At 58.4% G+C, this 24,564-nt stretch overlaps 2 protein-coding genes and 1 long non-coding RNA gene across 3 annotated transcripts; all 3 read right to left on the reverse strand.

Moving 5' to 3' along the window:
• Positions 1-329: 329 nt before the first annotated feature.
• LOC101942363 (uncharacterized) lies at positions 330-1,928 on the reverse strand. Its single transcript, XR_010591956.1, has 3 exons — positions 1,849-1,928; positions 1,185-1,214; positions 330-694 (listed from the first exon to the last, which is right to left on the reverse strand). It is a non-coding gene; the product is annotated as an uncharacterized LOC101942363 (long non-coding RNA).
• A 3,302-nt stretch (positions 1,929-5,230) lies between these two features.
• Positions 5,231-10,659, reverse strand: LOC135974867 (uncharacterized). The gene is made up of 2 exons (XM_065563957.1): positions 6,971-10,659; positions 5,231-6,297 (listed from the first exon to the last, which is right to left on the reverse strand). The coding sequence occupies exons 1-2, from the start codon at positions 9,419-9,421 to the stop codon at positions 6,292-6,294; spliced, it is 2,457 nt and encodes an 818-aa protein (XP_065420029.1). The 5' UTR covers positions 9,422-10,659; the 3' UTR covers positions 5,231-6,291.
• A 5,549-nt stretch (positions 10,660-16,208) lies between these two features.
• LOC101950121 (major histocompatibility complex class I-related gene protein-like) lies at positions 16,209-23,224 on the reverse strand. The gene is made up of 8 exons (XM_065563979.1): positions 23,057-23,224; positions 21,433-21,693; positions 20,554-20,829; positions 19,570-19,845; positions 19,160-19,264; positions 18,857-18,889; positions 17,790-17,822; positions 16,209-17,470 (listed from the first exon to the last, which is right to left on the reverse strand). Exons 1-8 carry the CDS (start codon positions 23,115-23,117, stop codon positions 17,460-17,462), a joined length of 1,056 nt encoding a protein of 351 aa, XP_065420051.1. The 5' UTR covers positions 23,118-23,224; the 3' UTR covers positions 16,209-17,459.
• Positions 23,225-24,564: the final 1,340 nt, after the last annotated feature.

A 24,564-nucleotide genomic window follows, 5' to 3' on the forward strand; every position in this document is an offset into this window, starting at 1 on the left:
CCCGCTCCCTTACGCTGCACAAATAGAGCAGAGGGAGAATCAGGACTGATCCCAGGGCTGTGTCTGTATGGATCAGGGAGGGGTGCCTCGCAGGTCAACTTGCACAGAGGGCCCCCTCTTGGGCCCTTCTGCAAAGAGCAAACCCTCCCACTTTCCACCCTATCCAAGAACCACCCAGTTAAGGGGGTGTAAGTGGTGGCTCTCACCAGCCCAGGAAAGAACCAGTACCAGCCCCACATCTGCTTGGGGGCCTGATTTATTATTAAAACACTAGAGCAGTGACACCCAGCAAAGCAATTCCCCAGAACCCCTTCCCCTGTCAGCCCCTCCCCTCCCATGTCCCTTCCTTCCTTCCCCTGCTGAGCAGGCAGCCCTTAACCCTTTCCTGGCTGTTTCACCCTGTCATGGGGAAACTAGCATGTCTGGCACTGGCTAAACGAGCACCAGTGTGTGATGCCCTCCAGTGGCTGCAGAGGCTCCGGACGCTCAAGCCTGAAGTCCTGGTTCTCTCTGTGCTGTTCACATGCGGGTTATCTGGGAGCTGCACTATCTGAAGATCCCAAAGGGGCAGGGCCTGGGTGACTCAGGGTAGGTGTCTCCCCCAAAGGCCTCTCTGAGAGCAACTCACCTGGGACAGAAGTTCCTTCACCGACTAACTTATTTTCTGTGGAGGAGTTGGATCGGTGGTAACTTCCTGTGGAGGAGAAGAGGGGGTTAGTGTCTCCCAGAAGAACATGGGGGGGGGGGGTCTAGATACCCTTCTCCTCACACCCCTTCATCTTTCCCTGATTATGTAACAGGATTTCACAGGCACCGAAACCCCATTCACAGCCATGTCAGAAGCAGTGTGAGATTCACAGGTATTAGCTTTTGGGAGGATGATAATTCATCACTAGCCCCAGATACACTGTGCTGCCTCTGGGCCCTGGGGACCTCTGGGCTACAGCAGCTAAGCCAAGAACGTTACAGAAACAGGCCTGGAGTAGAGAGTCACTGGATCTGAAGAGCTCACAATGGAATTTCAATGGCACTTTCTGGGACTTTTCTCCAGCCTGTGTGAACCGGGGGAGAACGGCGTGCACAGGGTCAATATGAACAGCTGCACAGACAGTCGCTCAGAGGGGGTGAGGGATGGTGGGGGGGGAGGGGTGTGGGTGTGTGTGTGGGGGGTTCCTCTCACTTACCTGGAGGTGAGTAGCCAGCTCTCTCTTTCCCTGCGGAGAGAGAAGGGCAGATTTCTGTGAGTGCGGTTCCAAGGCAGGCGATGGCTCCGGTCTGTCCCCACAGCCCAGAAACGAGGCCCTCAGGCCAGCACTGACATTTGGGGCTCAGAGACTCAGGGGCCCACAATAGATCAAGTACAAGGGGCAGGGGAGAAGACATCTCAGTGTGAGCAGTGTCCCTCCCTCACTCTATAGCAGTGGTGGGCAACCTGCGGCCTGTCAGGGTAATCTGATTGTGGGCTGCGAGACATTTTGCAGAGTTTGTTGACCGTCCACAGGCACGGCCCCCCGCAACTCCCACTGGCCGGGAACAGCAAACCGCGGCCACTGGGAGCGGCCGTGCCTGCAGACGGTCAATGTAAACAAATTGTCGTGTGGCCCACCAGCAGATTACCCAATGGGCTGCGTGCGGCCTGCAGGCCACAGGTTGCCCACCACTGCCCTATAGTGTCTGGGTCTGGCCCAGCAGCAGCTCCCACCCCGGGGCCTCTGGCACAGCCCCCAGAGGGTCGGTCACACAGCACTGACCCTGGGCTCCGTACTGCTGCTGCCCCTAGGGCTGCATGGCCCAGCCAGTCCACAGAAGGCAGAAACCCCCCCCCCCCCCGCCCCCCAGGCCCTCCACCTGAGCCAATCTTCCTCCAGGTGATGATTCCAACTATTGCAGCCAGCACGGCACTGATCACTCCAGCCACAATGGGGATCACATTGGACTTCAGCTCTGACATGGAAAAGGAACCAGTGAATATGGGGGGGAGGGGGAATCTATGGTGTCCCTTTAAAAGCACGCTCTCTAGCTGGGGAAGGTAGGAACAGGGTAGAAGATCTACATAAAGCAGGAGCCCGGTGGATGAGTCTGAGGTGCAGATGTGGGAGGAAAGGGAAGGAGAACAAGATCCAAACTCAGAAGTGTGATAGGTGCTAATGAATCAGGGACTGGATTAAAAACCAAGTCTCCCAAATGAACACAAACACGATGGTACAATTGCATTCTGAGCAGGGGAATGCTGGAGACTTGAGCTCAGACACCACTTTGTCACCAGAACCCCACATAACAAAATGATACACACAAAAACCCCAAACACCAAACGGAGGTGGGGCTCAGGGTTGAGAGAGTGAGAGAGATCACCTGTGCGGGGAGTGTCTTGTTCAGGAACGGGGTTCTGGGGCAGTGAAGCTTTTTGAACTCACATGATGAAACTGACTAGATTGCAAGTCGCTCTGAAATCGGTTCACACAGCTGAACGTGGTGTTTTTCCATATGTCTTCACTGCACAGTTAACCTAGGCCTTTACCTGGGTTTTAGCCCAACCCCCCCACCGTCCACACACAAAAACCTTTGACTCGGGTCTGGATGTACTTTGAACCCAGGCTAGCTTATCTGGCTGGGGTGTGGGTCAGAACCCAGGCTGGAGCCTGCCCACTTTGCAATGTGGATGCAGGCTGTAACCCAGATTACTTAACTCAGGTGCTGATCGGTGTCTTCCTACAATTCCCTGGGACCATATTTCTTCCCACCCTTCCACCTCCTCCCTTCTTGTGCACCAGAAATCACCGACCAGTTTGTATGCACCGATTTGGCGTTTACAGCCCACATTGCCAGCTCTGCTTGTACACAGCACCGGAACAGAGGTGATGCCAGGAATATCCTCATCTGAGTGTGCTGCTAGCTTCAGTTGACTGACCTGGTGGGCTAAGAACATTCCACACGGGGCACTGGAGGGGCAGACACGCTCTCTCACTAGTCACTGCAAAACGATTCATGGAGCATCACGGCTCAGTGCGGCACTAAGAATCATGGGATATGCCCCCAGCAGTCCCACCTAGCACCTAATCCAGGTTAGCGCAGCTCCAATGTGGATATGGCTTTGTGGGTAGGACTGAACTGTGACTTGGGTATGTCTTCACCGCACAGTTAACTCAGGTGACTGGCAGCCAGATTTGAGCGCCCAGCTTAGCCTCGCCCAGGTGACAGCAGCCACGCGGCAATCTCACACTCGAGTGATGGTGTCCACACAGGTGCTGCACTCCCGTGTGTGTTGTTAGAACCTCTGGGGACACATCCCATGGTTCTTTGCACGGCAATGAACTGACCTGTTCTACGATTCTTTCCCAGTGAATTGTGGGAGAACTGGTCTGTCCTGCTGGGATCCCTGTGCAAAAGTGTTCTTAGTTCAGCTTCGGAGCACCCAGGGCAGGTGGGGGGGAATTGTGGGAAGATATTGGAGGACATTGGAGGGGGGTTACCAGCCCGAGTGAAAGTGGCATCCAGGCTTTAGCCCACGCCCCTAGCTGAGCCAGCCAGCCCGGGTTTAAAGTACAACTGTGCGGCTGCCTCCTGAGGCCCCGCCCACACTCCATTCCCGCTCCGCCCCAGGCCCCACTCACACTTGGCCTCTCACCCATTAAATCCCTCCCCTCCTTCAGCCCCCTCCGCAAGTCACTCGACCCCCCCTTCCCTGAGACCCCCGCCGTTCACCGCGTCGCGCCCCTGTTCCACCCCATGGAGGGACTCACAAGCAGCGGGTGCCTCAGGGGAGGGGCAGAGCAGGGACGGGAAGAGGTGGAGCGTGGGCAGGGCCACAGGGGTAAAGCAGACAGGGCCACCACAGCCCAGGTGTCCGCGCTCTCGAAGGCAGCGGGGTTGGTGGCTGAGCCGCAGACCCCCCTGGCCTATTATAGGTGGCGGGTATAGCTCTCGGGCAGGAGTCTCCGACCTTTTTACACCCAGGATCACTTTCTGAATTTAAGGGAAACCCAGGATCTACCCCGCCCCTTCCCCGAAGCCCCTCCCGCTCACTCCATCCCCTGCACCTCCATTGCTCACTCTCCCGCACCCTCAATCACTTTCACTGGGCTGGGGCAGGAGGTTAGGGTTTGGGGGGGGGTGCGGGCTCTGAGCTGGGGCCAAGGGGTTCGCAGTGTGGGAGGTGTCTCTGGGCTGAGCCTGGGGCAGGGGTGCAGGAGGGGGTGAGAGGTGCAAGCTCTGGGAGGGAGTTTGGGTGCAGTAGGGGGTTCAGGGCTGGGGTGCAGGAGGGGGTATGGGGTGTTGACTGTGGGAGGGGGCTCAGGTAAGGGGGGAGGGATAGCTCAGTGGTTTGAGCATTGGCCTGCTAAACCCAGGGTTGTGAGTTCAATCCTGGAGGGGGTCACTTAGGGAACTGGGGTAAAAATCTGTCTGGGGATTGGTCCTGCTTTGAGCAGGGGGTTGGACTAGATGACCTCCTGAGGTCCCTTCCAACCCTGATATTCTATAAGTGCTGCCGGGCATCTGCCGCTAACTGGCATACTTTACCGCAGTCCTAAGGCTGGGAGTGGGGAGTGTGAACCAGCCCCAGGACTGGGGGATGTAAATGTGATTTACAGAGGAATTCTGCTCTGGTGATTTTGGGGATTCAGCCCAGGGAGTGCAAAGGGAGCGTAAAGTATTTCCACCTTTGTGAGTGGAGAATTCTGGCACTGTACTGGTCACGGAGTGTGTGTGTGTGTGTGTGTGTGGGGTGGGGTGGGGGGTGGGGGGTGGGGTGGGGGGGGGGGGGACACCAGGCCCTGCACCCTCGGCTTCCTGCGATCCACCATGACTCTCAGCCAGCCAGTAAAGCAGAAGGTTTATTTGGATGACAGGAATACAGTCCAAGACAGGTCTTGCAGGCACAGACAACAGGACCCCCTCAGGTAGGTCCATCTTGGGGTCCCCAGGCACCCCAGCCACCCGGGAGGTCAGAGCCCCATCTGCCTCCCAGCCATGGTCACTAGCCAGCTCCCCAGACTCTGCCTTCAGCAACCCCTCCCCCAGCCTTTGTTCAGTTTCCCGGCAAAGGTGTCACCTGGCCTCTAACCCCTTCCTGGGTTCTCATGTTACATGCTCAGGTATTCTCCCTCGGTCAAAAGAAGAACAGGAGGACTTGTGGCACCTTAGAGACTAACAAATTTATTAGACCATAAGCTTTCGTGGACTACAGCCCACTTCTTCGGATGCACAGGGTCAGACATGAGTGTTGCCTTAAGCTGGTTAAAGGCCTTTTGACACTCATCAGTCCACTGAACTGCATTTGGCTGTTTCTTTCTGGTTAGGTCTGTCAGCGGGGCGGCGATTTGGCTGTAGTGTGGTACAAATCGCCTATAATATCCGGCCAAGCCTAAGAAGGATTGGACCTGTTTCTTAGACTTTGGAACCGGCCACTTTTGGATAGCATTCACTTTGGCCTGTAGGGGATTTATAGTTCCTTGACCCACCTGGTGCCCCAGGTAAGTCACTTTGTTTTGGCCTATTTGACACTTTTTAGCCTTAACAGTTAGTCCTGCCTGCTGGATGCGCTCGAAAACTTTTTCCAGGTGCTCCATGTGCTCTGCCCATGAATCAGAAAAAATGGCCACATAGAGTTAGGCAACTGCAGATTCTCCCAATCCCGCTAGGAGACCATCTACAAGTCTTTGGAAGGTGGCGGGTGCATTTCGCAACCCGAAAGGGAGTACATTGAATTCATACACCCCTGCCTGGGTGACGAAGGCTGACCTTTCCTTAGCGGGTTCATCTAGTGGTACTTGCCAGTACCCCTTGGTTAAGTCTAAAGTAGAGATGAATTGGGCATGTCCCAATTTCTCCAATAGCTCATCTGTGCGTGGCATTGGATAGTTGTCAGGACGAGTTACAGCATTTAGCTTACGGTAGTCCACGCAAAAGCGTATTTCCCCATCTGGTTTGGGAACTAGAACCACTGGAGATGCCCATGCACTATTAGAGGGGCGGATTATACCCATCTGTAGCATGTCCTGGATCTCCTTTGTATAGCAGTTTTGGCATGAGGTGACTCCCGGTAGGGTGGGGTTCTAATAGGGTGAGCATTACCTGTGTCAATGGAGTGGTATGCCCGTTCGGTCCATCCTGGAGTGGCTGAGAAAATTGGTGCAAAGCTTGTGCACAGCTCCTTGATCTGCTGTCGCTGCAGACGTCCAAGGGTCGTGGAGAGGTTCACCTCTTCCACGCCACCATCCTTTTTTCCTTCGTAGTAGACACCTTCAGGCCACTCCGCGTCATCTGTTTCCTGGGCTGTAAACTGGCAAACGTTTAATTCTCTGGAATAAAAGGGCTTAAGAGAATTAACATGGTATACCTTAGGCTTTATGTTGGAGGTGGGGGACGCTATGAGATAGTTAACAGCTCCTAGGCGCTCCTGGACCGTGAATGGTCCTTCCCATGACGCTTCCATTTTATGGGCCTGGATTGCCTTTAAGACCATGACTTGGTCTCCTACTTTGAAGGACCGTTCTCTGGAATGTTTATCATACCAGGCCTTTTGCTCTTCCTGAGCATTCTTTAGGTTTTCTTTAGCAAGGGCTAAAGAGTGTCGGAGGGTGCTTTGTAGGTTGCTTACAAAGTCTAGAATGTTAGTTCCTGGAGAAGGCGTAAACCCCTCCCATTGCTGCTTTACCAACTGTAATGGCCCCTTAACCTCATGGCCATACACAAGTTCAAATGGTGAAAACCCTAAACTGGGATGTGGTACAGCCCTGTAGGCGAAAAGCAACTGCTGCAACACGAGGTCCCAATCATTGGAGTGTTCATTTACGAATTTACGTATCATGGCCCCCAAAGTTCCATTAAACCTCTCCACCAGGCCATTGGTTTCATGGTGGTAAGGGGTGGCAACCAAGTGATTCACCCCATGAGCTTCCCACAGGCTTTCCATGGTTCCTGCCAGGAAGTTAGTTCCCGAATCAGTAAGGATGTCGGAGGGCCAACCTACCCTGGCAAAAATGTCTGTTAATGCCTGGCACACACTTTTAGCCCTGGTGTTGCTTAAGGGTACTGCTTCCGGCCATCGGGTAGCAAAATCCATGGAAGTCAGTACGTACTGCTTTCCTCTGGGTGTCTTCTTTGGGAAAGGACCCAGAATATCCACAGCTACGCGCTGAAATGGGACCTCAATTATGGGTAGTGGCTGGAGAGGGGCTTTAACCTGGTCTTGGGGTTTTCCCACTCGTTGGCACACCTCACAAGACCGGACATAATTAGCAACGTCCTTGCCCATTCCCTCCCAGTGGAAGGACTTCCCCAACCGGTCCTTGGTTCTGTTCACCCCAGAATGGCCACTGGGATGATCATGGGCTAAGCTCAAGAGCTTTACCCGATACTTAGTGGGAACTACCAACTGCCTTTGAGGATGCCAGTCTTCCTGGTGCCCACCAGAAAGAGTCTCCTTGTATAAAAGTCCTTGTTCTACAACAAACCGGGATTGGTTCGAAGAGCTGAGAGGCGGTGGGGTGCTCCGCGCCGCCGCCCAAGCTTTCTGAAGGCTGTCATCTGCTTCCTGCTCGGCCTGGAACTGTTCCCTTGATGCTGGAGACATCAGTTCCTCCTTGGACTGTGGACTGGGGCTTAGTCCCTCTGGAAGTGATGCAGGTGCTGGGGCTGTTTCCATTGACTGTGAACTGCTGTCCGCTGGTGCACTATGTGGTAACTCAGGCTCTGGCTGAGCCTCTTGGGTAGGGTTATCTGCTGCTTCTGCCAGGTCAGGCTCGCTGGTGCCCTCTGGCATTGGAGTTGTAGACGGGTTTGCAAGCGCTGGACTCAGGGCTGGCAATGGTTCTGGTGCTGGTTGCGTTGCCAGTTCCGGTTCTGGGACTGGCTTTGGCTGGGTCTCTGGGATTGGATCCACTACGGCTGTTGCAGTCGTTGGCAGAGGATCCAGTTCCACCACCTTTGTCTGGGTCTCCGGTAACACAGACGGGGCCCTGGTGGACGGCTCAGGAACAGGGATGGGGGTGAAAGCTTGCTTAGCCTGGCTGCGGGTGACTATTCCCACCCTCTTGGCTAGCTTCACATGGTTGGCCAAATCTTCCCCCAGCAGCATGGGAATGGGATAATTGTCATAGACTGCAAAAGTCCACATTCCTGACCAGACCTTGTACTGGACATGCAACGTGGCTGTAGGCAAGGTTACAGATTGTGACACGAAGGGTTGAATTGTCACTGTAGCCTCGGGGTTGATGAGTTTGGGGTCCACTAGGGATTGGTGGATAGTTGACACTTGAGCCCCAGTGTCCCTCCAAGCGGTAACCTTCCTTCCGCCCACTCTCAAGGTTTCCCTTCGCTCCGAGGGTATGAGAGAGGCATCTGGGTTTGGGGATCTTTGGTGTGATTGGGGTGTAATGAACTGTAATCGGTTGGGGTTCTTGGGGCAGTGAGCCTTTATATGTCCCAGTCCATTACATTTAAAACATCGCCCTGCTAAGGTATCACCGGGACGAGGTTGGTTGGTGGAGACTGGTGTGGTGGGGTGAGAAGGCGTCTGGGGTTTCCCTTGGGATGTGGGTGGGGCCTTGGGTTGTCCCCGGTGGTAAGGTTTGGTTTCGGCTTGCCCCTTCTGATATTCGCTCCAACTGCTACTAGTTTTTTTCTTTTCTGCCACCTCCACCCATTGGGCTCCAATCTCCCCCGCCTCAGTTACAGTTTTGGGCTTCCTATCTAGGATGTACCTTTCTATTTCCTCAGGAACACCCTCTAAAAACTGCTCCATTTTTACTAGGGAAAGCAGATCTTCCAGAGATTTAACATTTGCTCCTGATACCCAGGCATCACAAGTTTTGTCAATGTGGTAGGCATGACGGGTAAATGACACATCCGGTTTCCACTTTAGGGCTCTGAACCGCCGACGGGCATGCTCGGGTGTTAGCCCCATTCTGAGTCTGGCCTTGTTTGTAAAAAGTTCATAACTGTTCATGTGTTCCTTAGGCATTTCAGCCGCCACCTCTGCTAAGGGTCCACTGAGCTGCGGCCTCAGCTCTACCATGTACTGGTCTGCAGCGATGCTGTATCCAAGGCAGGCCCTTTCAAAATTTTCTAAGAAGGCCTCAGTATCATCGCCTGCCTTGTAGATGGGGAATTTTCTGGGATGGGAAGTGGTACCTGGAGGGGGGTTGTTAGCATTGGCTGGTGCATCCTGCTTAGCCCTTGCTACTTCCAGTTCATGCTTCCTTTCTTTTTCTCTCTCCTCCATCTCTTTTTCTTTCATCTTCATCTCTTTTTCTTTCAGCTCCATCTCTCTCTTGTGGGCCTCCTCTTTGGCTTTTTCTTCTCTTTCTCTCTGCTCTGTCTCGAGTTTTGTTAATTGAAGCAGTCTCTGATGTTTTCTTTCATTTTCTTCTGCTTCTAGTTTGGCCAGTTCTATTTTGTTAGCTACTTCTTTGGTAGTCATTTTCCTGTTTTCTTGTGCTGGGTAACCCCCTTTGCAGTTGACAAACTGGGAAGCTCTCAGCTCTGGCTGCTGCAGAGTTAACAGTAACTTTCTAACTAGCTACTCCCGAGGATGTAAAAAGAAAAAAAAAACAATTCAGCTTGTAAATACCTTTTACCAGTCATTTGCTAATTGAACCCTTCTCTTAACAAAGGACCTGTAAAAAAAAACTTAACACCTCTGCCTTCAGGCAAGGAGAGATAAGATATGCATCTATCTACTTCCAGCTCGGCTTTCCAAGCAGCTAGAAGGAAAAAAAATCTCACTGGCTTTTGGGTTTAAAATGATCCCACCGCTATTCACCATGTCAGGACTGAGATCCCCACTTTGAACTTTAGGGTACAAATGTAGGGGCCTGCGTGAAAAACTTCTAAGCTTAACTACCAGCTTAGCTCTGGTTCGGCTGCCACCATCAATGGATTCCCTCCCTGGGAAGCCTTGAAAAACCTTCACCAAATCCCTGGTGAAAACAAATCCAAACCCCTTGGATCTTAAAACAAGGGGAAATTAACCATTCCCCTCCTTCCTCCCACCAACTCCTGGTGAATCAGTTCCAACCCCCCCCTGGGATCTACAACAGGGAGAAATTAACCATCCCCCCTCCTTCCTCCCACCAACTCCTGGTGAATCAAGATCCAAAACCCCTTTGGATCTAAAACAAGGAAAAATCAATCAGGTTCTTAAAAAGAAGGTTTTTAATTAAAGAAAAAGGTAAAAATCATCTCTGTAAAATCAGTATGGAAATAACCTTACAGGGTAATCAAACTTAAAGAGCTCAGAGGACTCCCCTCTAGTCTCAGGTTCAAAGTACAGCAAACAAAGATAAACACTCTAGTAAAAGGTACATTTACAAGTTGAGAAAAACAAAGGAAAACTAACACGCCTTGTCTGGCTATTTACTTACAAGTTTGAAATAGGAGAGGCTTGTTTAGAAAGATGTGGAGAACCTGGATTGATGTCTGGTCCCTCTCATTCCCGGAGAACGAACACCTTCCCAAAACAAAGAACACAAACAAAAGCCTTCCCCCCCCCAAGATTTGAAAGTATCTTGTCCCCTTATTGGTCCTTTAGGTCAGATGCCAGCCAGGTTACCTGAGCTTCTTAACCCTTTACAGGGAAAAGGATTTTGGAGTCTCTGGCCAGGAGGGATTTATAGTACTGTACACAGGACAGCTATTACCCTTCCCTTTATAGTTATGACAGCTTGTCACTGGAAGCATGGAATGTCTCTGACCTCCTCCCCCTCAAGCCCTTCCTTCGCACCCACTCCTGCCCCTTCTCTCCAGCACTTGAGCCTCCACATGTTTAATTAGGCATGATGAGGTAACACTGTTTAACTAGAACCCTCTCCTGAAAACGCTTGAGAGATCTGTGGGGATGTGAGGTGAGGGACTGGAGAAAGAAGGAAGCTGGGGGCATTTACCACCTCCTGCGGCCTACTGCTGTTAGCCCCTCTTGTGAGCTTCAGGAGGCTGAATGGTGTCCACACTTCATTCCTCCGCTCCCTCTCCACAAGGCTTACGAGGCAATTTGCTTTCCAATAAATCTATCTTGGACTCAATGAGCCATGGACTGACTGTGGCATGTTGGGCCTCCCCCTGTAACACTGCTCGCTGCCTTCACACGGGCTGGATCTAACTAGAGGAGGGAGGACCCAGCCCCACTCACCTGAGCAGAGGGCTCAGCGTGTGCAAGCCCGTGAGAACAACACCTGAGCAGAGCCCTGGGGTCACTGACACACACTTAGGTCACATTTTCAAGTGTTTCTTTGCAACAAAACGGGGTAAATACAATTTTTTTTTAAACGAAAGCAGATATTCATGAGTCAGCAATGCAATACTATTGCACACACACACACACACACACACATACACACACACACACACACACACACACAAAAAACAGCCAAATGCAATTTTCGGCTGCATTAACAGTGGCATATGCAAGTTCCGCTCTACTCAGTGCTGGTTAGGCCTCACCTGGAGTACTGGGTCCAGTTTTGATCACCAATGTATAGAAAAGATGTAGAGAAACTGCAAAGGATAAAGAGGCGAGCAACGAAGAAAAAGGGATGGAACGCAAGCCGTATGAGCAAAGGCTGAAAGATCTGGGTATGTTTAGTTTGGAAAAGAGAAGATTATGGGTGTGGGGGAAGCTAGTGGTCTTCAAATACTTGAAAGGCTGCCACAAAAAAAAAAAAAGATGGAGAAAAGTTGTTCTCTCTTGCTACAGAGGGCAGGACAAGGGGCGATGGATTCAAACTACAGCATGGCAGATTTAGATTAAATCTCAGGAAAACTGTCCCAACTGTAAGAAGAGCAGGAGTAGGACAATGGAACAGAGGCCTAGGGAGGTTGGGGAGGCTCCTTCACTGGAGGATTTCCAAAGAGGCTGGATAGCACCTGTCTGAGATGGTCTAGACACAGCAAATCCTGCATCTTGGCAGGGGTTCGACTAGCTGACCCTTGCGGTCCCGTCTAACCCCTTGGTTCGATGATTCTGATGTAATCACCTGACTTGAGAAGCTGGGCTCACAGCTACAGAATTTCCTGCTCCATTTACATGAAATCTGCTGGAATTATTTTCCTTTGGCCCCAGTAACTTTAACCTGTATAGGCCTTTATTTGCCCGTTTTAGCTGGGGGGGGGTTGGTACATGTAGCTATGCAACACAGCGTGTGTGTGTGTGTGTGTGTGTGTGTGTGTGTGTGTGTGTGTGTGTGTGTGTGTGTGTGTGTGTGTGTGTGTGTGTGTGTGTGTGTGTGTGTGTGTGTGTGTGTGTGTGTGTGACACGTTTACATTTCTAGGATCCTGCTGGAGGCAGGTGCCATTTTGAGGTGCATTCAATTGCAGCTTGTTCTAGACGAGGATACCGTATACCATGTGCTCTCTCTGAGATTTTACTTTTGGGCTTTCCTGTTTTATTTTAGATTAAAGTAAAACAAAGTAACAAAAAGGGGTCAAAGGACAGAGTGACCCTCTTCCCCCATAAAGCCCAGCACTTAGAAGCTACTAGGGGAAGGAGCCAACTCTGGCCTGTCCCTCCAGAGACGTTCCAATGACCTGCCCCGTGTTTGGGGAACATGTATCAGAGGTCGTGCTAGCCCATTGGGGGCCCTACACAGGAATATGTTTGAACCCCCTTATCCCTCACCTGCCCCTAACGAAACACTAATTGCATTATTTCCACACACAAACAAAAAATACCCACACCGCACATACTAATACTCCTGTGAAAAAGTCCATGTTAAATAAGCGGAATGGTATTTTGGGGGTAGCACAAAATCAGGGCCCGAAACAACTGCTTAGTCTGCGTGTGCCATAGCCTAGTGCCACCACTGTTCTCTGTAACTAGGCTCGGAAGGATTAGGGTTTATCTGTAAATGTGGGTAGACCTGAGGAGAGCTCTGTGTGCGCCTGAAATCATGTCTCTTACGCCCAAAGAAATGTGTGAGTCTCTAAGGTGCCACAAGCACTCCTCCTCCTTGTTTTCACCAGCAGAAGTTGGTCCAATAAAAGATATTCGCTCCCCCACCTCGTCTGTCTACTGTCAGGACTGAACACACCCAAATCGATGCAAAAATATTTCCATTCATAAAAGGCAAAAAGTAAGAAAAATGCTGATCAAGAACTTTCAAAATTAGGGTTTGATTTCAGGCTATTAACTCTCTATATTTTGACAGCTGATGTTGCCAGTTTGTGTTGTAACAGTTATATAGTCTTTGCGTCTTAACGTCTGTGGACATAAAATAATTGTCTGCCCCCCCCCCCCCTTTCCCAGAATGGTGAACACTGAAATAAATACAAATTAAAAAATGCTGAAAAATAAAAATGACAGCACGATAAACCTGCAATTCTGCCAAGCCCACGTGTGACTGCTCCCAATACCGGGGGGAACAGGTTCCGGACCCCGTCCCCCTATCCCGACCCAGCCCAGCCTGGGGCCCAGATCCCAGACCCCAGCTGTCCCAGGACCCCACCCCCGGGAGGGGACCCCAGGTACTCACGGGAGTCCCGTCCCTTGCCGGCGAGGGCCCCCAGGAAAAGGAGGAGGAACAAACACAGGCTGGTCTCCTGCCCCCCATCCCCAGCAGGGTCCTCACCCCAGTGCTTCTATAGCGTGATGCCAACTTTTCCCAACCTAGCGCTAAAAATTTCCCAAATCTGGTGAAAAATTCCCAGGATCTGGGAATTTTTTACCAGTTTGGGAAATTTTTGGCACTAGCCAGTGTTTCTATATCCTGGGGAATTTCCCCAAATCTGGGAATTTTGGAGTAAAATGTTTCACCTTGGGAAATCGCAGGGCAAATTGGGAAACTGCAGGGCACATGCTCCTTGTGTCCTAAAGGGCCTCACAGACCATGGACAGCGCACGCAGCCCCGTGGAAATGCAGCCACCTCTGGGGAAGAGCGCATCAGCCAGACACTCGATGGAAATGTTGGCCAAGGACAGTGGGGCAAAGCCCTGCTCCTATGGAAAGCGCCTTGTGGGATCTGTAATATCCGCGCAGGGGGCTGGAGATGTCGGGTCTCACCCAGGGAGCCCCACGCACTGACCTGTCGGGTGGTGCAGCCGGGGGGAGGAAGCTGGAAGGAAGCCGCAGTTTCAGGGTCTGACCCTGATGCTCACGGTCCCGAGCCGTCCCCTCTGGCTGCTGCGTCTGGCCATGGCTGCCTGACCCCAGCACGGCCGAGCCGACCCTTCCTCAGCCAGGCCGGGGGCTCTTTCGCTCACCCCGCTGGGCCTTTCCCCTGGCGCTGTCCAGACTTGGGAGCCCCCTTCCCCCTTTCAGCACTGGGGGGCCTTGTGTCTCTGGGCCAGGGGAACATCAGCCCCCACTCGCTGGGGTCACGCTGCATCCATAGGGGACTTTACCCCGGGCACCAGCATGACCCGCCCCCCCCCAGCTCAGCCTGTGTCTCTGCCCCCGATGCCCCATGCCCAGCTAGTGCCGGTTCTGGGTCTCCCATCCCAGCGCTGCCCCCAGGTGAGCGCCCCAGGGCAGGGCAGGGCAGGGAGGAGGCCCAGGCTGGCTCACACAGGCAGGGGATGTCTCTGTCCCAGCGCCCCAGAGCCCGGCTCCCCGCCCGGCCGGATGATGCCAGGGCTGGGTTACGGCGAGGCAGCAGCGCCCCCCGGAGCCCAGCCAGGGAAGGTTTCTCCTCTCCCGGGTGATTTCTCGGAAAGGGCCTGACTCACGGGCACATGATACAGCAGCTGCGGGTTCTTCTAGTGGCTGATCAGGCGGGTTGTTTGCTGGGTCTGCAGCCAGCAAATCCCCTGGCAGCCAGGCCTGGAGCTGGCACCGGCCCTCCTGCGTTTCCTCGCCAGGGCTCCCCGCTGCCGGCCTGGGCCCGATGCCACGCGGAGCGGCAAACTGGCCCCGGCTGGCTGAACCTGGGGGTGTTTAACCCCGATCTGCCCCCCGCCCCGACTGGCAGGAGCGGCCCACGGGCTGGGGCGGGTTATGGCTGCGGCACGAGCTGGAATGAGCCGCCCCGGAGCAGGGCAACGTGTCAGCGAATATGAACTGGGTGTGAACGCAGCGCTGAGCTGATCCGGATTAGCCGCTCCCAGAGTGCCCTCTGATTCGGAGTAGCTGGGTCTGTGCCGCTCGGCCCTGCCCAGAGCCAGATCAGCTGGGCTGGCACCTCCCCCGGCCGGCTCCAGACTGGCTCCAGGAACTGGGGTGCGTTAATTGGCAGCTCAGACCCAGGTGTACAGGCCCCCTGCCCTGCGGGGACACAAGGGGATTTGCACCCCGTCCCCAGGCAGCTCCATGTTCTGCTGTAGGGGGCCCTATACAGCCCCCATAGCTGTGAACTGAGAGCCCAGCCGCATAGGGGGCCAGCCAATGGGGCGCGCGTGGATGCTGAGTGGGAAGTGGGCTGGGGCTGGAAACCCACCCATAGGGCAGGGCAGGGTCCATTTCTGGGGGTGCAGCATTGCCAGCCCTGGCATTCGAACCCCAGGGGTCGGGCCCCCCAAAACCATGAGTTTGTAAAAAGTTCCAAAAGGTGCGTTAGTGTTCACCTGCGGGCTGTGAGCTCTGTGTGTGTCACCCTGTGCTCGGGAACCGGGCGGGCTCAGCCGTGGTCACGTCGAGCTGGGGTTTTAAGGACAGACCGACTCTCACAACCGTCGGTAGTGCTGGGGTGGGTGACGGGGAGCGACGAGCGGGGCTGGGGAGGAAATACCCAACCTCAAAGCCAGCCTGCAATGGGGCAGCACACACAGCTCTGCCCACGCCGCACAGCGGGAGACGGGGCATCGCCAGCACCGAGGGGCCAGTGCGCCCGCTGGGGTAACAGCTCTATCGCCCGGCGTGGCGATGCTGATCTCCACCGCTGAGGAGCCCGCCCCGAGAGCGCAGCCGGGGGATCGCCGAGGAGGGAGGCTGAATCCGTAACTCCGAGGGGTCAGAAATCACCAGCCAGGCCCCCCGATATTCTGAGATCAGCTTAAAAAAAACCATGGAGGTTTTTCAAACTCCTGGTTCTGTTTAAACACCCTCTGGGTTCGAGCCCTTAGGGGTGTGGCATTTCCCAGCCACCAACAGCGCTAGAAACCACCTCACAAAACTTCGGTGCATTCAGAAGTGCAGCCTATGAAAAGGGAAACGCTCCCGGGAACGGGGCGATTTCAGTGAACTGTGTGGTGGGGAAACGGCAAAACGAACCGTTCCCTCGTTATCGCCTGACACGGCCGAACGGTTCATTTCCACGCGGTAAAAACGGGTCGTTTCCACTTTGGTTAATTTCGTGTCGACTTTTATAGCGAATGAAAAGGTGATCGTAACAGCAGCGTAACAGTCTCTAGCGGGTCCGTCTCCCGCCGACGAGAACACAAACCAGACCCCAACCGCAGACACGGGACAGACCCCCAGCCGCAGACACGGGACAGACCCCCAGCCGCAGACACGGGACAGACCCACAGCTGCAGGCCCAGGGTCCACGGAGCCCCCACACCGGACACACACCCCGAGCAGCACAGAAAGGGCCGTGTCTGTATCCCTGGGACAACGCACACGGCAGAGCGAGGAGTTTGTGTCTGGTTCTGGGGTAGCGACGGCGGCAGGTCAGAGCCAGGGAAACGTCTGACCCCAGTTCTGTGGGTCCACCCAGTGCTGCCAGCACCAGAACCCCCCCCTCCCACTTCCACCGCTGGGCACGGTGACAAACTGTCTTCAAAGTGCTTTAAACAGAGAGACTAACACACACACACACACACACACACACACACACACACACCCTCTGGGACAAGGCCCTGTAACAGGCACCCTCACAACCCCCCCAGGACAGGAACTAAAGTATTCTCCCTGTTTTCAAGAGAGGGAAACTGAGGCACACAGCAGGGGCGGGAATCACTCAGTGCCTCACAGCAAGCCAGCGGCAGAGCTGGGAATAGGACCCAGGAGTCCTGGCTCCCAGACTGCACTGCTCCCACCAGCAGGGACTCCCATGATGCACCGAGGGAGCCCGGCCTACAGCGAGGGGGAGCACGGGGCACCCGAACTCCAGCTCCCACGAGCGACAGCGGCAGCTTTGCCACATGGAATTTGGTGGTTTTCAGCCAAAGGTGTTCAGGTTTTGGCCCAACATGGAGGTTTTCCACGTGAACAGCCCTTCCCCCCTTCCCCAGTGGCTGCTGGGAGGGGGCTCCATGCACCCCAGAGATAAGGAGGCTGTGGTCCCTGCCCCGAGGGGCTCACACACTAAATAAACCATGCAGTGAATGGGGCCGGCTGTGCCCATCGGGGCTGCCCAGTTCGCGTCCCATGGCCGACACGCAGAGCTCGGGGCAGGCGGCCCCCCAGCAGTGGGTCCCAGGGAGGCAGGAGGTTCAGGGGACGTGGGGCTGTTCACCAAAGCACCAGGCACAGCGTTGAGGCCGAACACAAGGAGTAACAGGGAGATAACGCAGAGGAGAGGCGGGGGGGCCGGACCCCCCTGGTCAGTCCGTGTCTTCACAGTCTGGAGTCTCCTCTAGCTCCGACCGGCTACGTTAGAGCTGCAGGAGGGAGACACAGGAGAGTCAGGGTCTGCCCCGAGCCGCCTCCGTATGGGTCAGAGAGGGGCTGGCACCGGGGGGCTCCCCTGGGACCATTCCCCAGAGAGACCCCCCCAAACTCTCCCCCTCCCGGAGATACCCCCCAGTGCCCCTGCTGCCTGGAACCCCTCCCTGCAGAGGGGAGATAGACCTAGCCGCAGACCCGGCCCTGCACCCAGCACCCCGGCCTGGAGCTCAGGGCTGGTTTGTCGGAGGGGCCGGGCCTGGGGTCTCCACCGAGCCCTCGTTGACTCCCCTGGGACAGAGCCCCCCCACGTACCGGTGATGGAGCTGTCCGATCCATGCTCGCTGGCTGTGGGGGAGAAGGGAAGGGGGTCAGTGTCTGGCGGGGTTTGATACGCTCCCCTGGGCTCAGCCCCCCACCTTCCCGCCCCACGGGGAACAAACTGGGGCTGGTCAGATTGCGACACAGAGGCAAAGAAACGGCCCAGCCCAGGCAGGGAAGGGGGGCAGGGGCCAGCCCAGGCAGGGAATGGGGACAGGGGCTGGCCAGGGGCAGGGAAGGCGGGCAGGGGCCGGCCAGGCAGGGAAGGGGGACAGGGGCCGGCCGGGAAGGGAGACAGGGGCCAGCCAGGCAGGGAAGGGGGACAGGGGCTGGCCAGGGGCAGGGCCAGACAGACCCAGCTGTGGGGTAATAATCCCCACAATGCACTGGGGCTGGACGTGTGGAGCACCCCAGGCCGGTCCAGGCCTGAGGATCTCACGGGGCGATGTCAGACCGAGGTACCCGGCTCCACCCACCCACCCAGCCCTTCCGCAGTGCCCGTCACGGCAAAGACCCGGGCCCTCAGCATGCGCTAACGGGGGGCAGTTAAAGTCTCGGGGGCTGCTAACAACAGCCCCCTTCACCGAGTCCAAGGCCAGAAGGGACCATCTCGTCCCCGTCCTGTACAGCCCGGTCCAGCAACCGGCCCCACAATGATCCCCAGAGCAGATCTCGGAGTGACACCCCCCCCCCCCCCCGTGAACTAAGCACTGCCAGCGACAGAGCATCGCCCTGGCCGCGGGCAGCTGTTCCAGGGGTTAATTCCCCCCCCCCCCCTCGCGGGCAGTCCCTGACACCTGGTTTCCAGGCTGCATTTGGGGAAGGCGCATGGGAGCTGACCTCCCGCCAGGGACCCCGGGGATCGGGCGTGGGGTTTGGGTTTCAGGGAGACCCACAGGACAGCGACCGTCCGGGCACGCCCAGTGCCCTCGGGGTGTTTGTGGTGCCCGGACCCTGCCCCCCAGCTCTCCCCACACAGCACAGCTCGGCGCCGCGGACAGGCCGGTCTCGGCGGGGGGACACAGACAGCGCCCGGCCCAGCGGGGGGTCGTCTCACTCACCCGGTGCCGGCGAGTACAGATCCGCCTGGGGCCCTGCGGGGAGAAGGCAGGTTTCAGCGAGGGCAGGAGCTGGCTCTGGTCGCTCTCTGGGGCCCGGCCCAGCACGGACACCTGGGCTCAGGGTCCCTGGACAAACCCAGCACGCGAGAGGGGACCAGACACCCCAGCGTGAGCGGCCGCCTCCCTCCATGAGTCCCCCATCAGTGTCCCTGCCAGCCCCCCTCGGGGAGCCCACGGCACCAGCGCTGGGAGCTGCAGTGCAGGGCGTGGGGCAGCCCGGGGATCCCCCGCCCAGCTCCGTACCTGACAGCCTCCTCCTCCAGGCCAGGCCGACCAGCACAGCGACCGCCCCCAGGGCCAGGATCACGCCCGCCACCACCGGGACCAGCAGCGACTCGGACAGCGGCTCTGAGACGGGACAGGACAGGGGCTGAAGGGAACCAGGCGAGACCCTCCCCACAGCCCTGCTCCCCCATCAGTGCCCCATTGCCCCGCTGAGCTCCTCCCCCAGCACAAGGGTGAGTCACCCTGTCCCCCATCAGTGCCCCATAGCTCCTTCCCCATCACAGGGGTCAGTCACCCCCTCCCCCGTCACTGCCCCATAGCTCCTTCCCCATCACAGGGGTCAGTCAATCCCTCCCCCAGAACAGGGTCAGTCCCAGTCGCTCACACAGGCTCCCCCCCCGCCCAAATGCCCCTCCCCCCGGGCTCACCCCACACGATGATGAGCGGCTCGGTCAGGCTCTCGTGTTCCACACGGCAGCTGTACAGGTCTCTCTCCCGGGGGTCGATCTCCACCGTGGCCCAGGCGTGGTAGGTCCCGTCCCCGTTGGGCAGGACCCCCCCTCGCCGCGGCTCCTGCTCGCTGCTCGCCCCGTGTCGCAGCCAGCTCAGGGCGATGTCCCGGGGGTAGAAGCCGTGGGCCCGACAGGAGAGGGTGGTGGGGCCACCGGGGGTGTCTCTGCCGGTGACCCGCACGGCCGGGCGCTCTGGGGAGACGAGGGGGCAGAGGGGGAGCCGCAGGGTCACGGCCGGTGAGCAGCACCCGGGTCCCCCGATACCGTTACCAGCACCCGCCCCAACGTCCCTCCCTGCGCCCGGATGGGGACACAGACCCGGAGTGAGGGGCCCAGGGGATCCCTCGGTCAGGGGTGTCCCCAAAGGGGAAGTCAGGGAGCATCAGAGATGTCCCTGCCCCCCAGCCCCATGGCCCCAAGGGCAGCCCTCCCCCTCCCCCCCAGCACCCCCTGCCCTTCCCCTCCCACCCAGCACCCCCTGCTCTCCACCCAGCCCCTCTGGCTTCTCCCCCAGCACCCCCTGCCCTCATCCCGCCTAGCCCGCACCCCCCTGCCCTCCCCTCTCCCCACCCCCAGCGCCCCCTGCCCTCCCCTCCCCACCTCCACGCCCCCTGCCCTCACCCCGACTGGTCAGCGCCCCCTGCCCTCACCACGCCCCCCAGGACCCCCTGCCCTCACCCCACCTGGCCAATGCCCCCTGCCCTCATCACACACCCCAGCGCCCCCTGCCCTCACCCCACCCCCCAGGACCCCCTGCGCTCACCCCACCTGGCCAGTGCCCCCTGCCCTCACCCCAGCCCCAGTGCCCCCTGCCCTCACCCCGCCCCCCATCTCCCCTGCCCTCTCCCCACCCCCAGCACCCCCTGCCCTCACCCTGCCCCCCAGGTCCCCTGCCCTCACCCTGCCTGGCCAGCGCCCCCTGCCCGAGCTGCAGGTAGCGGCGCAGGGCCTCGACGCACTCCTGCTCCAGGAAGTGGCGGTAGTACTGCAGGGCGACCGGGTCCCCGTTCCACCGGCGCTGGGTGGCCTCGGCCTCCCGGGCAGGAGCCTCCCAGCGGTGCCGGGCGGCGTCGTAGATCAGGAAGTCGCCCCCGTCGTAGCCAAAGCGCCGGAAGCCCCCGGTGCTGCCGTCCGCCCGGATCTCACAGCCGTAGGCATACTGGAAGATGTGGAAGCCTGGGTGGGGCAGAGCCGGGGGTGGGGTTCGGACGGGGACCCCACAGAGCCAGGACCACTGCTAGGTCTGTGACCCCTCCCTGGATCCCCCCCAGACCCTGCTTAGCAGGGAGCCTGTCCCTCCCCAGGGGCCCTGCCCTGTGCCCCCCTCAGTGCCAGCCCTCATCTGCCCCCCGCGGGGGCCTTGCTGGGCAGGACTGCATGGCCCTTGGTTCTGATCCGGCCATTCCCGGGAACAGAGAGGGGGGTAGGGAGCCCCGGCCCACTGGGGGCGCTGCACAGACACAGTGAGAGACAGTCCCTGCCCCAAACAGCTCACAGGGCAAAGAGACAAGAAACCAGAGGGGAAACTGAGGCACAGAGAGGTGAACTGACTTGGCCAAGGTCACCCAGCAGGTCAGGGGAAAAGAGCTGGGGACAGAACCCAGGAGTCCTGGCTCCCAGCCCTGCTGCTCTAACCCACTAGACCCCACTCCCCTCCCAGAGCTGGGATAGAACCCAGGAGTCCTGGCTCCCAGAGCAGTGCTCCAGATCCCCTCCCTCTCTTCCCCTCCGCGCTCCCAGTGCCCCGGCCCCTCTGGCCGCGTGCGGGCGCAGACTCACCCCTGCTCTGGTTGTAGAGGTGCATGTGGCTCCGCACCTTGCCCCGGAAGCAGGCCTGACGCACCTTGTGGACGTGGTTCTCCCGCTCCCAGACCTCGGGCTCGGTCTCCTGCATCCAGGGCGCCCGGGGCTGCATCTGCTGGGCCTCACCGTTGTACTCCACGAACCGCTGCCCGTCCACGTAGCCGGCCACGGTGAACTCGGGCACCCCCGGGCCGGGCTCCGAGACGGCCGTCAGGAAGTACTGCAGGGAGTGCGACCCTGCGGGGGAGGGGAGAGGCCTTGTTAGAGGGATCTGTCTGCACCCTCCCCAAACGCCGGGAGAGCAGCCCCCATTCCCCACAGCTCTACAGAGACCCCCCCAAAAAACCCCAATGTAATTGTAAGGGGGATTGACACACGGCACACTCATCTCCTCAAGCACAGAGTGAACGGGGAATCACCAGCAGCTGGGAGCACTGCAGGGCACCTGACACACAGTAGGGAGTGAACAGCCATGCTGAGAATGGGACAGAGGGTGTGTGTGTGTGTGCACGGACGCTGCACACACACACGCATGCCCAAGAGGGAGGGAGGGATGGACGGACATACACACACACACACACACACACACACACACACACACACACACGGAGTTCCCTTCCCCAGCACCGCAGGGCAGCCCTGCCACCGCACGGCCCACTAACCCCGATTCCCTAGCCCAGGCACAGAGCTGCAGGGAGAGTGGAGGGGGGACAGGGGAAAATGTGGGGTGACAACAGTGGGGGGGGGGTGGCTGTCACAGCTGCTCAAGGCCACGTCCGGCCCCAGGATCCTCTGACACCAGCCCAATGAGGTCACCCTCGGGGGTGGGTCTGGCCCCAACTCCCCAGTGAGCTCCCGGCCCCCCACAACTCACCCACTATCCACTAGCACCCCAGACTGCTGCCAGGTGCTCCCCCACCTGGGCAGTACCTCCCACCCCTCCTCCAATACCACAGGAAATATACCACTGCACCCCCCCCCGCCCTGTGGCAGAGAAATGTCCCCCAGAGTCAGTGAGAGAACCCAGGAGTCCTGGTTCCCAGCCCCCCCTGCTCTAACCCACCAGCCCCCACTCCCCTCCCAGAGCTGGGATAGAACCCAGGTGTCCTGGCTCCCAGCCCCACCCCCCACTTCCAGGGGAGGGGTTAACCCCCCCGGTTTTCCCCTACTCACGTGACTCTAACTCACCAGCCCCCCACTCCCCTCCCAGAGCTGGGGAGAGAACCCAGGAGTCCTGGCTCCCAGCCCCCTCTGCTTAACCCCCCCCACAACACCCTCCCCTCCCAGAGCTGGGGAGAGAAACCAGAAGTCCTGACTCCCAGCCCCCCTGCTCTAACCCACCAGCCCCCATTCCCCTCCCAGAGCTGGGAGAGAACCCAGGAGTCCTGGCTCCCGGCCCCCCCTGCTCTAACGACCAGCCCCCATTCCCCTCCCAGAGCCGGGGAGAGAACCCAGGAGTCCTGGCTCCCAGCCCTCCCCTGCTCTAACCCACCAGCCCCCATTCCCCTCCCAGAGCCGGGGAGAGAACCCAGGCGTCCTGGCTCCCAGCCCCACCCCCCACTTCCAGGGAAGGGGTTAACCCCCGTTTTCCCCTACTCACGTGACTCGGCGCCCCCCAGCAGGAGGAGGGGGAGGAGAAGGAGACTGCCTGGGCCCCCCATGCCGTGTGGGGCGCGATCCCGCTGTGCTGTGGGGCGGGGGGGGGCGCTGCTGGCCCTGGGAGCCGCCCCCCCGCGGGGATTGGGCACCAGGGGCGTGTCCTGCCCATTGCGACAGACCCACGGGGCCGGGCCGGGGAGGAAGTGAGATTCCGGCACAGCTGGGCGGGGGGGAGAGCAGCCCCGGGGCCCCCCGCTCCCAGCCGCACAAAAACATGGGGGGCCCTGGACCCAGACACGGGGGGGCCGGGGCCTCCCCCCCAACACTTCAGTTACAGTCACAGACATGGGGGCAGAGAACTGAACCCTCTGTGCTTAGCCAGTCACAGGACACACACCAGGGTCCCCTCCACCCCCCGCACAGCCCCTCCCAACTCCAATGAGCCGCCCCCCACCTGCTCACATTACCCACGTGCCCTCAGCCTTTCCAAAGAGCTAAAGTGATTTAGGAGTCTTCGTCCAGGAGAGAACCCAGGAGTCCTGGCTCCCAGCACCCACCCCCGTGTTAACCTTTTAGAGCCCCCCAGGGGGGTTAGCACCTAGTGGCTGATCTCCAAAGCTAGAAACTCCTTCGAAATCGAGGGGCGTCCGGCCCCGAACCTGCTTCAACCCCTTTGAACCCCCCCCTTGTAAATCTGACCCTAAACCCCCTTGGAAATGGGGCTCCTCCTCCAACGCCACTTGTCCCTTAACTCCCCTGCCCCCCCCACTTAATCCTCACCCTGCCCGTGTCCTTCCCCACTGACCCCCCCATCGCTCCAGGCCCTGCCTCCTGGCCTCTCGTGCGGGGTTTATCCTGCTGCCCGTCACCCTGGCGTCCGGGCACCTTCCACACAAACTCGACAGCAAGTAACAAAGCTCCTGGTGGATGGCGGGGGGGACTCTGTTCTGCGTTACACCCCCCAGCCGGCCCTGCTGCGGCTCTGCCTGCTCTCCTGAGCCCTTCGTCCCTGCCCCGGTGCCCCCCCCCCACCCCACAGCCCCCCCCCGTGCACACCCCGGTCTGCCCCCCCCTTCCCATGGGCGGTAGAAGGCAGCTGGATCAAGCCCAGCGACCAGGCCCAGCTCCCGGGGTGTCGAGGGGTGTCTGTCCCCCCCGTGGCCGGCACTCTGTGCTGTGGGCACTGCCCATGGCAGGCGGCCGGCTGCGGTGATGGGCTCCCAGCCCAGGGCAGGCGACCGGCGCAGCGGCTGTGTTTAACTCTCCCCCAGTCGCCACAGGGCCGCAAGTTCCCCATGCCGGGGGCCGGGGGACAGGACGGCGAGTCGCAGTGCGCTCGCTGCAGCCCGCAGGGTCATGCTTCCTCTTCCCCTGCCAGTCCCTCGGCAGCCGAGTTCGAGGCAGTCACGTGGGGACCGGCGCGCTGGGGGAACGTCGGAGCTGCTGAGATCCGGCCTCTGGCGCCCGCCCGCCAGGCCCAGCGCGGGTCACACGCAGGCCGCAGGGAGC

The sequence above is a fragment of the Chrysemys picta genome, chromosome 12 (genome assembly GCF_011386835.1).
Source record: "Chrysemys picta bellii isolate R12L10 chromosome 12, ASM1138683v2, whole genome shotgun sequence".
Classification (NCBI taxonomy): Eukaryota; Metazoa; Chordata; order Testudines; family Emydidae; genus Chrysemys; species Chrysemys picta.